Source organism: Neoarius graeffei, chromosome 5, assembly GCF_027579695.1.
Source record: "Neoarius graeffei isolate fNeoGra1 chromosome 5, fNeoGra1.pri, whole genome shotgun sequence".
Taxonomy (NCBI): Eukaryota; Metazoa; Chordata; class Actinopteri; order Siluriformes; family Ariidae; genus Neoarius; species Neoarius graeffei.
Window position 1 is genome coordinate 98,402,697 of NC_083573.1, and position 17,949 is coordinate 98,420,645.

A 17,949-nucleotide genomic window follows, 5' to 3' on the forward strand; every position below is an offset into this window, starting at 1 on the left:
CACACTCACTTCTTCATTTTGCACCAAAACCCAGCAGCCTTCATTATGTTTTCTTTTTTAATCTGAAAAGTGCTCTCTTATGGAATAAACTGCTCAGATACACACTTTTTTTTTCCTCCAACATTTAATTTTGTGCTGGAAAACGAACGTTTGGAAGTCTAAAATGTTTTTGTAATGTTTTGACTCGATAATGTAGACGTCACAAAATAGAAATCTAGAACAAACAACAGTTTGTACGGGAGGGGGGCAAGACTTTTGCACAATACTGGATATAAAACAGTAAATTCTGTATATCAGCAGATATTTAGCACAGCGGTGCATGAAATTTTGTGAACCCTTTAAAACTTTGTATATTTCTGATAAATAACTAGTAGTCATCGCCCGTGAACCTGATTTCCTCTGAATGGCCCAGTGGAGGGTTGAGTGGACACACGTGATGCACAGCTCACTGTGTTCTGTCAAAATGACGTAAATCGCTCTCTGTGTCTCCTCAGAGATGTACACTTGGCCCTAGCGGAAGTCTCCGGTGAGGAGCATTGATTGCGAGGTCCTGGACAATTGAAACTCTCAGGCGAGTGGGGGAGGGGATTCCCCACTGAGGCTGTGCGCAGTGTATTAGCGTGAGCATGTAGCCTATGGGAAATGACAGTGCCTTGGATTAGCACAGTGTGCTAGCGCGAGCATGTAGCCTGCGGGAAACTAATAGTGTGTCGGATCAGCACTAATCCCACGTTTTGGAAAATGTTGTCTTGGGCCCCTCTGGGGTGTCACCGATCCATGTGCAAAGTCTGGAGTATGTGTGGCCAGCCGTGTCAATTTGCACAGGTGAACAGACAGACAGACAGAGAGACAGACAGCCTTCCTTTAGTAGTATACATGGTTGCCAGAAACAACCAAGGGGGTCACGACAGATACTAACAGCAAAGGTTCACATACTTTTGCCACTCAGTGATATGTAAAACTGCATCATTTTCCTTAATAAATAAATGACCAAGTATACTCATCTCATTATCTGTAGCCGCTTTATCCTGTTCTACAGGGTCGCAGGCAAGCTGGAGCCTATCCCTGCTGACTACGGGCGAAAGGCGGGGTACACCCTGGACAAGTCGCCAGGTCATCACAGGGCTGACACATAGACACAGACAACCATTCACACTCACATTCACACCTACGGTCAATTTAGAGTCACCAGTTAACCTAACCTGCATGTCTTTGGACTGTGGGGGAAACCGGAGCACCCGGAGGAAACCCACGCGGACACAGGGAGAACATGCAAACTCCACACAGAAAGACCCTCGCCGGCCACGGGGCTCGAACCCGGACCTTCTTGCTGTGAGGCGACAGCGCTAACCACTACACCACCGTGCCGCCACCAAGTATACTATTTTTGCATATTATTTATTAAACTGGGTTCTCTTTATCTACTTTTAGGACTTCTAATGATGTTTACACAGAAATATAGAACATTCTACAGGGTTCACAAACTTTAAAACATCGCTGTAGGGATACTCACAAATACTACTTATTTGACCGAATGCTGGTCACTATATTTTTTTGGAAATGAAGTCAGAAAAATACTCGCTGTGGAAAAATTAATTCAAAGAGCAAACTTGGCTGAAAGGTCCATCACCGTGCTAGCTACTCTACCTGTTCCAGCTGTTTCTGAACCACGCCCTGTTGTTCAGTCACGTGTTTCAGCTGCTCGGCATCTTCCTCAGGGAACTCACGGCCTGCCTTTTTAGCGGTGCGCTGTTTTGCTGAGAGCGCCTTTTTGGATTTCCTGTGGGCCCCGATCTGTTCTTCCAAAAACTTCTGCTGCATTTGAAGAAGCTGCTGAGTATCTTGAAGCCACTCCTCATATTGCTTTCTCTGGGCATCATCTGAAAAGGAGGGTGGGCGTGGGGGGGTGTTATGACAGGAAAAGCTTGCATCGCATCCCAAAATAAACAGCTTCATGCTAAACTATAAAGACAAACACTTACTGACAAATCCAGGTCCAAAACTCGGAGGGTTCGGCCTTGTCAGCTGTGGCACTAGCTTCCCATCCTAAAAGCAAAGTGGTGTAAATGGCTTAGCAGCTGCCAGTGAAAATATAACAAATGCAGGCTTAGACATGTACTACCTGTCCAAAAGCATGCTGAGGGAACCCCACTGCTTCTGGTCCATGTGCTCCAGGCATCTGTTGCATTCTGTCCCAAAAGAGAGACAGGTAAGAAGCGACACCAAATTTTCAAAGTACTACCCTTGTTTATACAATTTTTTTAATTGTTCTGGTAAGTAATCTCTAAAGTGAAATAAAGCTTTAACATCCTTACATTTACAGTAACATCATAGCTCCTTTGGGAACAAATGTCAGTGTAGTAAATAACCAAGACTTGAGTAAAATGGCGGTTTACTACACGGTTCAGGCCACACGTTTACACACACCTAGTCTAAATTCATAAATACATTTAAACTCACTTTCACAAGCCCATACATTTCATGTCACCATACACTTCCTGTGCTCCAATTAGGGTATCTACTTTATTTCCATAAGAGACGATTTCTCAATAAGAGCAAGATTTACTTCAGATTTCACTTACTATAACAAATTTTCAGTGGGGCAAATATGTAGACACAGTTTGTTAGTATTTAAACTTGCATCAAACACTTTGGTTGCATTCCACAAGGTTCCTACAACACTTTGCCCATTCTTCCCGGCAGAACCTTCGCCCGCCCTTCCCGGCAGAACCTTCGCCCGCCCTTCCCGGCAGAACCTTCGCCCGCCCTTCCAGGCAGAACCTTCGCCCGCCCTTCCCGGCAGAACCTTCGCCCGCCCTTCCCGGCAGAACCTTCGCCCGCCCTTCCCGGCAGAACCTTCGCCCGCCCTTCCAGGCAGAACCTTCGCCCGCCCTTCCCGGCAGAACCTTCGCCCGCCCCTCCCGGCAGAACCTTCGCCCGCCCCTCCCGGCAGAACCTTCGCCCGCCCCTCCCGGCAGAACCTTCGCCCGCCCTTCCCGGCAGAACCTTCGCCCGCCCTTCCCGGCAGAACCTTCGCCCGCCCTTCCCGGCAGAACCTTCGCCCGCCCTTCCCGGCAGAACCTTCGCCCGCCCTTCCCGGCAGAACCTTCGCCCGCCCTTCCAGGCAGAACCTTCGCCCGCCCTTCCCGGCAGAACCTTCGCCCGCCCTTCCCGGCAGAACCTTCGCCCGCCCTTCCCGGCAGAACCTTCGCCCGCCCTTCCCGGCAGAACCTTCGCCCGCCCTTCCCGGCAGAACCTTCGCCCGCCCTTCCCGGCAGAACCTTCGCCCGCCCTTCCCGGCAGAACCTTCGCCCGCCCTTCCCGGCAGAACCTTCGCCCGCCCTTCCCGGCAGAACCTTCGCCCGCCCTTCCCGGCAGAACCTTCGCCCGCCCTTCCAGGCAGAACCTTCGCCCGCCCTTCCAGGCAGAACCTTCGCCCGCCCTTCCAGGCAGAACCTTCGCCCGCCCTTCCCGGCAGAACCTTCGCCCGCCCTTCCCGGCAGAACCTTCGCCCGCCCTTCCCGGCAGAACCTTCGCCCGTTCTTCCACACCGAATTTGTGCAATGACTTGTATGCCTTGACATGCATGGTCAGTCCACAAATTTTCTATGAGATTTAGCTCAGGCTTTGTGATGTCTACTCCAATACTTTCACTTTGCTGTCTTTAAACCACTTATTACAATGTCTTACAGGTTTTGCTTCAGTATTTCTAGATAATCATCCTTCCTGAAGCACACCAGCCCTCTTTCCAGCAAAACACCCCCACAACATGATGCTGTCAACCCCATGATTCACAGTTGGGATGGTGTTCTACAGCTGCACTTCCATTAACTCCTCATTATTACAACTGGTCACTCGGAAGCTTCAAAAAGTCATTACGCCAATTTATGGAATCTTCCAGTCTTCTAAAAACTGTATGTAAATTGGAATTATGATATAGCGAATAAAATATTTAATAAATCTGTCTCTAATCGTTTGTTTTAAAGTTACGTATCTAAGACGCGAACAAAGCAGACATCCTACCTAAGTGACGTGCCAAAAGAAACGTAGGGCAACTTGAAATGTGTGGCGTTGTGAAAAATTGAGAGGTGTATGTAAACCTTTGGCCTCAATTGTACAGCTTTGTGAAGGGTTATTTACCTGGTCATGGGAGTCATTCCCATACTATTCTGTGCCATCACTTTATTAATTCCTTTCAGGGCCACCATCTTGGCCTTCATGATGGGGTCAGTAATAGCATCAAAGTCTACACAAATAAAAAAAAAAAAAAATCCAGGGAAGACAAAAACATTGCAGTTACTGGAATATGCAACATTTAGACTGTTTAGACTTGATCAATTTAATGGGTCTTAACCATCAAAACTTGATCTACATAAAAATAAAAGTGTAAATGCACCCAAAATGCATGTGAAAAGGTTTCAGGTAGTGGTCTGAGACACAATCTAGCTACATGGAAAAAATATGTCCAGTGTGGCACAACTGACAACCAAAGCCACTCCCAATAGATTACGTACATCTTCCATGAATTATTCAGTCAGTGCCTTTAAAAACAGCATGGGGAAAAAAGTGACTTACACCAGCTTGTATATAAAGAAACTATACAACGAGTAATAACATTGAGGCTTGTGTTCTAATAAGCCAGCAATTAGATTTCAGTCTGTCTGACCAGTTGATTTTACTACGAGAGTAAATGAATGTGGTTAAAATTTTAGCAGCATACAATCCAGGTACAAGATGCATGAAATGACCAGGTGCAAAATGGGGTCTTACATTCCTTTGACTTTTATATTAATGAGTGATCAGTATTTAAACAGTAATAGCCTTACCAATATTAGGGAAAAAGGGGTCGTTAGAGCGCTGGCGAATCATAGCCTGCATCTGCCTTTGTTGTTGCTGCTCCTGCCTTTCCTGATCCAACAGATCTTGCAGAAGGAGGGGTTGCTCGTCTAAGAGAAGTGGTCTGTTTGACTGGCTCTGTTGCATTTTTGGGCCTTGCTGCCCTATGGACCCCTGTGGATACATCACCTGCTGGGCCTGTGGATGAAGAGTGTGGGGGACAGGTTGCTGGCCACTCAGCATGGGCAGGTTTATGTCCACTTGCTGGCCTGGTGAAGTTCCAAATCCTTGGACTGGTAATTGCTGACTGCCAACTGGCAACGTATTTGGGTTTCCCAGTGGTGCTCCATGAGCAAGCGATGCATCCATTCTGTGTCCCACCGTCATTGCAGGGTTCATCTCATGGTCCTTGCTTTGTCCCTGCAACATCATGCCCATGCTGGGTTGAAGTTCTGGACCTTGGTGAGGGGGTGCTACAGGGCCAATCCCAGAGTCATCAAGTTTCTCTTTGGTTAAAAGGCTAGACAGCACTGGAGCAGAACCAGAAGGGACCCCTGCATTTGACAGACCAATCTGCTGAGGCGATCCCTCAAATAGATTCGACATTTCTCCTTGACTATTTTTACTGTCTAGAGACCTGTTGTCACCAACAGAGTGGTCCTCACTGATGACTGAATCCTGTTTGACCTCTGTTTTTGTATTGCTTGTCGTCAAGAGACTACCAGCACTTTCCACTTCTGGGTTTTCTTCCAGTTTGCCATGAGAAGGTGGCTCAGCATTCTTCGATTTAGTCACGGTTTGAGGAGATTTCTTCTCAGACAGCACGTTCTGAAGGACAGAGGTTTCCCCGTGATCATCCTCTATGGGGTCACTCAGATCTAGCTCTTCATTGAACATATCCTTCTTGTCCTCGAGGTTCAGCTCAGGATCAGCATAAGCAAGGAGGTCAAATTTCCCAGATTCAATGAAATCATCAAGGTGAAGGTCATTTGTTTCCAAATCTATATCCTTGGCATCATCTGCATCAAGGTTTAAGTTTTCCAAATCATCATCAACCAAATCTTTAACTTCTACATCCTCAAGGTCCTTTACTGCTGAATCATCTGCATCCAACTTCTCTATTCCATCACCACATGGCAATGGGATCTCTTCTGTTGGACCTGGGACTGTCTCAGCTAGAAGTGTTGGTTGGGTAGAATTAAGTGCTTCACCACTAACTGAATGAATGACTGTGGTTGATAGTGCAGGATGCTGTGGAGCTGTATTCTCTGGCATATTTGCTTGCTGATGCAAATTCTCCATGCTTGCCGACATTTGCAAGTGCCCAACAGATCCTTGTTGTGGTTGACTCACCACTGGAATCGGAGGCCGTGGACCCTGGGTCCCAGGAAAGGCCATATTTTGCCCTCCCATTAAGCTGGTAGAAGATCTTTGGGAATGATTTGGATGGTCCAAGATGTCGGGTGGCAGAAATGGTAGCCTGACTCTATTCTCTGGTGCCCTGTGCCGAAGCTCAATAAAAGGCTGGCCCATTATGTTGTGCTGTTGCACTGGAAGGCCCCGTGGTGGAAAGTGTTGGGGAGGGCCCATTTGAGGGTTGCCTCCCATTGATCTACCTAGATCAACTGACAGAGATCTTCTCATCTGTGGTGGTACATCAACCATTGGTCCGCCTTGCATTTGGTGAGGTGGCCGGAGGAACGACTCCTGACCTGCTGCACCAGATGGGAATCCAAACCTATTAAAAACATTTCAATGAAATGTAAGATAAAATAAGGAAAATTAATTATGATTTCACAACCTTGGATGCTCAAAATTCCATGTACTTCATTTAAGCGAAGAAATACCTCACCTAGACCCTTGTGGTCTCATGATCATATTGCTCATATCCCTGGAAAACTGAGGCCGAGGACAACGAGACTCATCAGGGAATGGTGCTCGGTGATCACCAGGAAAAGGTCCAGGAAATCTCTGACCTCCATGCATTGGTGAAGCTCTCACAGTTCCAGGATACGGGGGTGGAGGGCGACCTAAAAATGCATCGCCTTGTTGTACAGAATCTTCCTGTGACCAGTGCAATGGAGTGCCAGGTGTAGGAGTACCAGTAGCCTCTTGAAGTCCTTTCTCCTGTCTGATAGCACTCTTTTGCTGCTGCTGTTTCAGGATCAACTGACGTAGTCGCTGACGCTAAGAACAGGGAAAACAAAAAAACAAACAAAAAAAAAAAACCCCACACATATAATAAGAGAAGACAGTTTGATTAGCATCAGATAACTAAAATAAATAGTTTATAAGATTTTACCTGTTTAAGTTTTTCCTCTGTATCCCCTAGTGGTGGTTGCATTGGGTTCTGAGCATCAGAAGAGCTGCTTGTAGCTGGAGCCAGCCTTTCACCTGACTGTGGACATGGGGTCATAGGTACTTGCTTAAAGGGGTCTTGTATAGGGGTTTGATTAGTATTGGTCTGTGGCAAGGAAAAGTTTTCATCTGAAATGCCAGGATGTTTAGGGGTTTGAGAACCTGGACCAACTGGATGAGCAAACTGATCAGTCATCCTGTTTTGAACCTGATGGCTAAATGGATCTGAGGTATGAACCACAGGGCCTGGCCTTGGGGTTCCAGGAGGTTGAGCAAATGGGTCATTGAGAACTGGTCTTGGTGTTCCAGGTGGTTGATCATATGGATCTGATTTAGTGGGCAGAGGTGTTCCAGGAACCTGTGTGTATGCGTCTGCATTTCTCTGATTACTTGGGGATTTAGAGTATCTTTCTCCTGCTGCTGGTCTTGGAGTACCTGGCATCTGGGCATATGGATCCATAGGGTGAGATGGAGACTGTCTGCAGCTAGATGACTGTGCCTGAGAAAACTGTTCTATAGGTCGAGGTGTAGAAGGAGGCACTGAAAACGGATCAGAATGTGACCTTGGAGTACCAGGAGGCTGGACACAGGGTTCCTGAGGTCGGGGAGTACCAGGTGGTTGAGAATAGGGATCAGCCATTTGTGAAGAGTATTCTGGTCTAGGTGTAGATGGTGCTTGTGCATAAGGATCCCTTTGAGGATGCCTGATCACTGGCAAAGGCTGTGCAAAGTGACCTCCTGAAGCCTGGCGCATCATTCTGCCATCAGTATTGAAAGCATCTCCCAATGATGGATGAGGGGTGAGAGGTTGATGTGCATAAGGATCAGTTTGCTGACCTGGACTAAAGCCATCTGAGGATCCACGTCTCATGCTTAGCTGTCCTGTACTGAAGGAGTCTTGAGGAGGATGTGAGGGAGGCATGGGGGTTTTAAAAAGCGGCACAGAGCCAGCTTCATTACTTCCAGGAACGGGTGCTGTCAGCGGCCTTGAGAAAGGGTCTGATAGCACCACACGTGGAGGTATTCGCTGGTATGTCTCTGATCTCTGACTCGGCCTGGCGAAATCTCCGGATGTAGTATTCACCAACATATATCTACCCTGTTGTTGCTGAAGATGCTGTTGCTGCTCTGATACAGACACAGGCCGGGGAGGACCAAGGGGTTTCACAAATGGGTCTGCTGGCCTGGGTGTGCCTGGTGGCTTTGAATACATGTCAGCATTCACAGGTGTTGGTGAACCAAAGGACTCGTGGGCTGGAGAAGGCCTGCCCCTTTCCTGCATGTCAGATATCGAGCATTTATGAGGTGTACTTGATCCCGATGGTGGGGGTCGAGGAGTACCTGCCATTTTAGCATATGGATCCCAAGGAGAAGATGGACGGGAGCCGGATGAACCTGGAGAAAACATCTGAGGAGACTGAGGCTGAGACGATGACGACCCCTGTGGGTACTGAGTATCCTGGGTGGGAGTTTTTGCTGCCGATGATGGAGGTGGCAGTTGGGGACGCAAAAACACATCATCTGAAGACGAGCTTGAGGTTGGTGTGCCAGGATGTTGGGGCCTCACAAAGGTATCCTTGATTGCCGTGGACTGTAGAGGGGATGTGTTGCCTCCACTGGTGGGCTGAGGTGTCATGGGACTTTTACTCCCACTGTTGGGGGTATCTCCACTTGACTGTCCACTGAACTGTTGCTGCTGTTGCTGTTGAAGTTGCTGCTGTTCATTTTTAACCTGCTCAAGCTTCTGTGTGGCTTCAATCTTCGCTTGCTGTTTGCTCTTTTGTCTCATTTGCTGCCATGGAAACCAGAAAGCAAATGAAACAGTTCAGTTGATGAAGCAGTTAAGACTGAATTTTATGTTTATCTAATGGCAAAAATGCTCTTTCCCCTCAATCCTTAAATAAGTTTTGAGCATTTAAAATGAATTGTTAAGACATGCAGGGAAAATGTTAATGTGTATAACAATATCACGATGACAATTTTTTTTTTAAAGGCCAAAACCTATGCTTCGGGTCAAGGGAAAATACACCAGTAAAAATATATTCCCTCTACAACTCAACCTTCTGCATTGTTTCCTGCATCTTATAAATTTGTCTTTATTGCTTCTTGGCAGATGAATGCCGAAACTGTTCCTCGCTTTGGGATCTTACCAGAGATTTTTTTCCACATCCTGCAGCTATAGATGCTTGGTTGGAATGTCCAAAAAGGACGTCTTTATTTGTTGATTTTATGGCTTTGCTTTTTGGGACCTTTTCCTGCTGCTTCTTAAGGGGTCCCAACATCTGATTTAACTCTCCCTTTTAAATGCAAATTAAGAATTAGTAGACTGTATGGCAATTCCAAATATAAAGAAAGAAATAGCCACTTAACCATGCATTTACATAATATTTTGCTACAGGCCATGTCGGCTTTACAGAAAATACCCATCATGCACAGTTGAGGTAACCCTGCAGAAAACTTTTACAATGGGGGGAATTTCCATGCTATGATTTTTTTTTCCCAGCATTCAGAACTACAGGCAATTTCATTTTAGGCTTATTACCCAGATAGCATGTTAATCTAAAACAGTAACCAATTTAGTCCTCTTGCTGATAAAAACAAAAAACAATTTGATTTTCCTCTAACTGCTGTCTGGATTCAATTGACCTAAACATGAACTTTGCTCTAAATCCATCTGACAACCTCTCTTGTCCTGATCTTCAGTGACATGGTGACTTAATGATGTTAGTCAAACAGCAAATCCAAATGAAGTCAATTAAGGTTAGGGTGATGGAGCTGATCAAAATTCATAAAGCCAGAGCTTTGATCAATGGGTAAAAACCCAGCTTAGCACTACATTATTAAAAAAAAAAAAAAGAAAAGAAAAGAAAGAGAAGAGAAAACCCCAGGACTGTCAATCACCTGTCTGAATTTCCACTCCTGCTCATGTTCAGACTCCTTTTGTTTGAGAGGGTCTTTGAAGATCTGCTCCGTGTCCAAGGACATGCTTGGGTCAAAATGGTCAGGAGCCTGCTGCTGTTGCTGTCTCTTCAGTGTGTCATTAGACAGCTGAACCTTATTTATGCGAAGGGCTGCTCGGTTATCCCGAGCCATTTGCTAGAAGGTAAAAAGAAAAATAAAAACCAACAAATACACTTTCTTTGAAAGGTCACAAATACAAGTCAAAGTCAAATCCAAATTCTAAAACAATGCGAACTCTTACCACATATGGCGCCCTTTCCTGAGAACTTGCTTTTCTCCACAGTTTTGCAATTTGCTTTACCCTCGTCGACCAGTCTATGGATAAAACGTAAACAATCAGGCTCTCGTTACAAACGACATCCAAGTCAGATATTGCAAGGGAACAGGTACGAACCTGGAAATTCCTCTCTCAGGTTGGGAAAATTGATGTTCGTGTAGAGCACAGGTGCCACAGTGGCCATCTCTCCGAGGGTCTCCTCTTTCTCCCACTTCAGTGTACTCCTCTGGGCGTTGGACATGGCGTCTGTTTCTGGCTCTGCAGGAGGAGCTGGACCAGGAATAGGGACAGCACCACTCCAGGGACCCACCATATCACCCCCCATCTGGCTGAACTTCTTCTCCCTATAGAGATGCACCTCAAGCTGTTACATTATCCTTTAGGAGAAAGAACAGACTCCTGAATTATCTTTTATTATTGAATGACCAGACTTCACTGCAGTGGTTCTTGAAAGATGCCCGTTCTCGGTAATGAATAACACCCAGCTGTGAAACTGTTAGTTACGGTCCACTAGTTTGATTGCTCGAGTGGCATTCCAAGAGTGCTGATATTTTGCAATGACAGCACTGGGATGCTTCACTGTGTGTATTACTCTGCTCATCCATGCAAAATAATATTTCCTAATTCAAAACGGTTACTATTGTAGTATTAGCGACATCACCAGTGGGCATGGCGAATGATCTCATCTCATCTCATTATCTCTAGCCGCTTTATCCTGTTCTACAGGGTCGCAGGCAAGCTGGAGCCTATCCCAGCTGACTACGGGCGAAAGGCGGGGTACACCCTGGACAAGTCGCCAGGTCATCACAGGGCTGACACATAGACACAGACAACCATTCACACTCACATTCACACCTACGGTCAATTTAGAGTCACCAGTTAACCTAACCTGCATGTCTTTGGACTGTGGGGGAAACCGGAGCACCCGGAGGAAACCCACGCGGACACGGGGAGAACATGCAAACTCCACACAGAAAGGCCCTCGCCGGCCACGGGGCTCGAACCCGGACCTTCTTGCTGTGAGGTGACCGCGCTAACCACTACACCACCGTGCCGCCCATGGCAAATGATATTTCTGAAAATTATAACTTTTAACTTAATAAACAAAAGCTTGTCAGGTGATAACGCCAATTTGACCACAAGATGCCTTTACCAAGAATGTACTCTAGCTAGCTGATGTGCTATCAAGCAAGTGTAGCTTCTTTGAGATCTGTTTCCACTCACAGAGCAAAAGTAAACCAAACAACTGGCCAGATTGTGTCCAAAATGTCACTTACTCAATATTAACAGAACTGTTTTGTAAAACCAGTATCACACTTGAGGGTCTTTGACCTTGCGCTTACAATCTCAACTGATATTGCTTAATAACCAGAACGTCAAGGACATAGGGGTTCATCTGGCCTGCCATCAAAACAACCATGATGACCAAAACATCAAACAGAACTGAAACGTGGCAATGTGAGAGAGGACCAACCTCCACGACAAACTGTCAACGACAGGAAAATCAAAGGACTAAATTTTGCTCCCCGAGGGAAGATCGACCCAAAACGCCAACCAGAACTGAATTGAGAGAGGAGATACAATTCTAGTGAGAAGAAAATGTGTTAAGTTGACCGAATTACTAATTCGTTAGCAAAAAATTGACAATACAACGACCGAGTGTTGTGCAGAAGGTCGAGTTCTTTCAAATAAAACAATCAGAACTGAAATCCACTGAGAACTGATGGAGGAGATGCGATTTAACTGAAAATGAACAATGATGTAAAATTGTTTACAACAGGAAAATCAACAAACAACTGACCAAGTTTTGTTCCTCAAGGGAAGCTAGACCCAAAACATTGATCGGAACTGAAATCGGGTGAGAACTGAGAGAGGAGATACAATTCTAATGAGAGGGCCAGAAACTCGTTCAGGTGACCTGATTACTAATTCGTTCGCAAAAATTTGACAATACAATGACCAGGTGGTGTTCGGAGTGATGAGTTCTTTCAAACAAAACAATCGGAACGGAAACCTGTGGAGAACACCAGGCACTTGTCAACTCTTCATGTTCGTAGATTTGTCCTGACTGTGACCGCCCGAATTTCTTAAATACGCTTCTGGACCCGTCTTTAAATTCTCTGAACTTATCAAATTCTTTTGATATTCTATCCGATTCTGTGGATAACAATATTAAAAATTCTTTAAGATCAAATAATCCAGCGACGAGTTCATTGAGGCGGAACAAGAAAACAAAATTAAAAGGAATGATAATAAATTGCAATGGACTTAAAAGCTTAAAACACTCGACTGAATTTCAAGCTCTACTTGATCTACATGATCCTGATATTGTATTGGGGACTGAATCCAAGCTCAGTCCAGATATTCCAACATATTCTATCTTTCCGCCTTCCTACACGGTTCTCAGAAAAGATAGAAATGCTTTTGGCGGTGGCGTTTTTCAAGCAATTAAATCAGACCTCGCATATGTTGAAGAAACTGATTTTAATGTGGATAATTGTGAAGTCCTATGGTCCGCTCTGAAAATTGTAAATCAAAAAACATTGTACCTTTCATCTTTTTATAGACCACCAAATTCATCTACTTGATCATCTGAGTGACTCTATAAACAATGTTTTTATGAAAGTTCCAACATCATCATGGGTGGAGACTTCAACCTTGGCGATATTGATTGGAACCAAGAGATCCCATCTATAACTAATCCTGCGACTGCATTTCAGCACAATAAATTTATGCACATGCTTGATGATTACTCATTGTCTCAACACATTCAAGTGCCAACCAGACTTGCATCTGGAAAAACTCTTGAGCTACTTTTGTCTACCTATCCCAACAGTGTCTCAAATGTATCCACGTCATCTGGTTTGAGCGATCATCATATAGTCAACTTTGAAGTCAATCTAAAACCACATCGTTCTACTAAATGTCCTCACAAGGTTTATATCTACAAAAAAGCAAATTTTGATGGACTAAATGATTTTATAACCAAGTCATCATCTGAATTTTTTGCTTCAAATCCATGGGGAAATTCTGTGGAACAAAATTGGAACATCTTCAAGCATACTGGAATCTTTAAGTTTGTACCTCAAAAGCAGGGCTTTGAACCGGTTCAAGGAACGAAAACCGGGAACTTTTTCTATTTCACATGGAACAGAAACGAAACCAGAAACTTTATTATTTTTTATGTTCCGGAACAGAAACGCTTATTAAAAATAATGGTAACCGGTTAATACCGGTTTTTATTTCGTTCCTCAAAGTTTCCGTAGCCTACAAATAAAAAAGTCATTCTTCTCCTGCGCAAGTTTCTATGACCCGCTGGGGTTCACTTCCTGTGTGACGTTCGCTGACTGAATGGACAGAGCGGGAAGGTGGACTACTATCACATCTCCACGTGATAATAAGTGAGTAAGTGCATTACTGAGTGTCTGAGCAAAGAAGAGCCTGAACGTTGCAACCTCCCTATTGGCTGTTTGTAAAAACGTATCAGTTGTTGCCCTTCCCACGGGAATCATCGCGGGCTCGAGAGACGAGACCTGACGAGTTAGTTCGTTGGTAGCAGAACAAAATGTCTGGACACAAATCGGGTTTTCAGAAAAGGAAAGAAAATAAACGGAGGGTCGAAAATACAAAAAAGGAGGCAGAAAATGCAAAACGAGTTTTAAGGTAGGACAAGTGGTTACTTTTCTGAGGCAGCCCGCCGTGGCTGCAGGCTTTCAGTTGTGTCATTGAATGGTTACTTTTTAAGGCAGCCCACCGTGGCTGCCTGCAGGCTTATTTATTATAGCTCATTTAGTTAAAATAGTTGATATAAAATGTTTATAGTTATGGTTATGTGATGGTTGTCCTGATTTAGACTGGTTTTTTTTTTTTTTTTTTGGGGGGGGGGGGGGGGGGGGGGGGGGGGGGGTGTTGCGCGATGTTGCACCCGGGTCCAGATTAGGGCAGAACCGGCCCTGGCTACATTTCAGGTGTAGTTTGTTTTATGTATGTATGTACTTGCATAGATGTGTACTTGGTCTTCCAATATGGCGCCTAACAAAATCTCGCGGCGCGGTGACGTCATGCGGTAGCCCTCTATAGGGCCTGACTAGCCTTTGGTAACACACTAAACGAATTCTCTTTCATTTTTGGCACTTTTTCTGTTTGTGTAGATGGGAAGACATACTGAGAATCCAAATCGCCAACAGTTGAAATAATAATTGTTTTGAATTATTTCTTGTCTTATTTAATGAAGGTTGTAATAGAATTAGCCTACATTTGGCTTAAGCTGGATGAGACAGAGACATAATTTTATAGCCATTTGTTAAACAGCTGACAGGGAACGTAATTAACCGTTCCGGGAACGAAATTTTTTTGTTCTAACCGGTTCGGGAACGTCTATTTAATGGTGGAACCCAAAACCGGAAACGTTAAAATTCCGTTTCTGTTCGGAACGAACCAATAGGAAACAAATTCTGGTTCAAAGCCCTGCTCAAAAGTCTTCAAAACCAAAGTTTAATTTACCATGGATTAATCGTCAGATAAAACGTGAAATGCGTAAAAAGGATCGTCTCCACAAAAAGGCTGTTTGTACAAAATCTCAACATGATTGGAAAGCTTTTAAACGTCGGCGAAACTTTGTGTCAAAATCGGTTAAAGAACCCTACAGTCGCTACTTAAATGATGTCATTGGCGAGGGCCTTACTGAAAATCCAAAAAAATTCTGGTCGTACGTTAAGCACAATAGATCTGAGAATCTTGGTATCCCACCTCTTAAGACCGAACAAGGCGTGAGTGTTACAGATAAAGATAAAACTTTGAATTCTTATTTAAAGACACAGCATACCATACTCTTGTACGACCTAAACTCGAGTATGCCTCTTGTGCATGGAATCCACATAGTCAACAGAATATCAATAAAATTGAATCTGTCCAAAGAAGAGCTGCTCGATATGTCTTCAACGACTACTCACGATACAGCCATGTTACACCTATGATTCAAAGTCTTGGTTGGGATTCTCTCCAAGACCGAAGACTTCTCTCACAAGCCACCATGTTCTACAAAATCCAAATGGGTCATGTTGGCATTTCATTTCCACCTGATGTTAAGCCAAATGAGAGACCATCGAGAGTTCCTAATTGCTGTCCTTTTAAACAAATGAAAGTGAACAATAACACTTACAAATTCTCTTTTTATCCGAGAACAACAGTTTTATGGAATAATATACCTTTCAATATCAATATAGATAGTTTAGATGCCTTTAAATCAAATGCTCTTTCAACTATTAGATCAGATTAGCTTTTACATATTACTTGTACAATGTTTCTATAATAGTTTGTGTGTTATCTAATAATTTATTGTACATTTTATTCTCCAAGTAGAAACCAGTGAAATCTAGGTTTTGTCGTTCAGACAGAACTCCTTTTCATAGGTTTTCATTTTCATTTATAATTCTAGGTTTGTCCTACAGGCATGTACCTTATTAGGTTAGTTTTTAAATAACTATTTAACTAAAATATAACGATATTTGGTCTTAATTATTATGTTTCTATTTGATAACATCAATTGTCTTATGGATCAATATACTTATAAAAAGTTTAGTTATTTCTAATCTAGCTGTTATACCAGTTTTCAACTCTCAGACTGGATTAGTCTCTATCACTATTATACATTTATTATATTTTTAGATCTTATAGTTTGGTTTTGCATGCATGCATTTCATTCACAAATTTATTATTTATTTTCATATATAATTATATTTTTTGTATTTTTATCCATGCATTTATATGTTTACTATTTATTGAATGCACTCGTTTCGGTGGGGTTAGTCGCCCGTGGACCGTTGGGGGTGGGTCCGGGGGGATCATGGATGCACAGGTCCCTTGTTAAGGGTCCCTTGCTATCCATGGCCCCTTTGTCCTCGCCCTGCAGGCTTGCGGATGGCTGAATTCATTGAAATGAGTGTTTATATTGTATTTATTTTGTGTATATTATATATATACTCAGCAAAAATAAAAACTTGACACTCATTATTTTTCAAATAGCGTTTAGAAACTTTTCTTGAAAGAGTTCTTGTTGTGATTATGGTTAAATGCATTGTCAAGGGCATTACGTCACACATTCATTCTACTGGTCGGGCCTACGTAGCACGTGCGAGAGCACTGCACGCTAAAATCACGTTTCCACGTGACACAAGTGACGTGACCTATTGATACACGTGCAATTGATCTCACGGTAGCAGAGTAGAGTGTCATCTCAGAAAAACAAGGTTTTATGGTTAATTATTCGTTAATTTGCAATGCCACGACTGTCAAACATTCAGCGTGAACGTGCCATTGGCATGCTGAATACGGGAACATCCGTCACTGACGTTGCGAGGGTTATGGGATGCAGTCGACAGACCATCCATAATCTCCAGACACGTCTCCATCAAACTGGCACCACAGGAACCACTGGAACCCTCCACAGAACTTGCAGGAGCTTGGTGCCATGTTGGTACAAATATGGCGGCGCATTCCCCAAGCTGTGTTCAGACGCATCATCCAATCCATGAGGAGACGTTGTATCGCAGTTGTGAACGCCCATGGAGGACACGCCCCATATTGACATGATTTCATTAAGTTGTGACTCACAGTTTTTGATCATGGACATTGTCGTCGCATTTCCGGTGGAACCGATTCCATGACAAACATGATCTGTATGCTATAGCATCTTTAATGACAAGATAATTGAATACAATCGTTATTTCAAACCTATTTTCCAAAATGTTCAAATTATTGACTTTGAAACGAGTGTAAAGTTTTTATTTTTGTTGAGTATATATATATATATATATATATATATATATATATATATATATATATATATCTCCTAGTATAGTATTTACTGTTTTAGGAGTATTTTGATTAAAGATTAAAGAACTGAAGGAGGGAGGAGATATGATTTAACTGAAAATAAACAAAGCTGTAAACAGGAAAATCAACCAACAAACGGCCAGGTTTTGTTCCTCAAGAGAAGATCGACCCAAATCATCGATCAGAACCGAAATCGGATGAGAAATCAGAGAGGAGATACAATTCTAATGAGAGGCCTGGAAAATTCGTTAATTAATGTGGCCTAATTAGTAACTCGTTAGCAAAAGATTTGACAAAGCAACGACCAATTTTCGTGCGGCGTGATGAGTTCTTTCAAACTGAACAATCGGAACGGAAATCCGTGGAGAACTGATGGAGGAGATACGATTTAACTGAACTGTAGATGATGGATGGACGGACGCCATGGCAACAGCTCATTGGCCTTATGAGCTAATCAATCAGATTTGAGAATTGAACAGTGGTGGGCTGTAATTCGTCTTACCTCATACTTTCAGGAAAAGGCATCCGGTGAACCGGAGGGAAAGTGCCAGAAATGCCAGCTCCAGACATCATGGAATTTGTGGGAAAGACCGGGTTTGGACCCATCATACCATTCATAACAGGCATGCGAGGGAACATAGCATTACCTCCTGAAACCCAAACCAAGATTTAGTTGCTCTAAC

The 17,949-nt window shown here is 43.7% G+C and overlaps 1 protein-coding gene across 10 annotated transcripts in view; it reads right to left on the bottom strand.

Moving 5' to 3' along the window:
• Window positions 1-17,949, bottom strand: part of kmt2ca (lysine (K)-specific methyltransferase 2Ca) — a 308,052-nt gene that overhangs the window by 53,304 nt on the left and 236,799 nt on the right. For 8 of the 10 annotated variants that reach the window (XM_060922565.1, XM_060922568.1, XM_060922566.1 and 5 more), the window contains 12 exons: window positions 17,769-17,916; window positions 10,550-10,776; window positions 10,397-10,470; window positions 10,096-10,290; window positions 9,345-9,491; window positions 7,139-8,986; window positions 6,689-7,023; window positions 4,827-6,574; window positions 4,141-4,246; window positions 2,123-2,189; window positions 1,983-2,046; window positions 1,648-1,880 (listed from right to left, as the gene is read on the bottom strand). In XM_060922565.1, coding sequence (XP_060778548.1) covers window positions 1,648-1,880; window positions 1,983-2,046; window positions 2,123-2,189; window positions 4,141-4,246; window positions 4,827-6,574; window positions 6,689-7,023; window positions 7,139-8,986; window positions 9,345-9,491; window positions 10,096-10,290; window positions 10,397-10,470; window positions 10,550-10,776; window positions 17,769-17,916 — 5,192 coding nt within the window. The remainder of the gene's footprint in view (window positions 1-1,647; window positions 1,881-1,982; window positions 2,047-2,122; window positions 2,190-4,140; window positions 4,247-4,826; window positions 6,575-6,688; window positions 7,024-7,138; window positions 8,987-9,344; window positions 9,492-10,095; window positions 10,291-10,396; window positions 10,471-10,549; window positions 10,777-17,768; window positions 17,917-17,949) is intronic. The other 2 variants (XM_060922569.1, XM_060922567.1) reach the window with 1 other exon arrangement.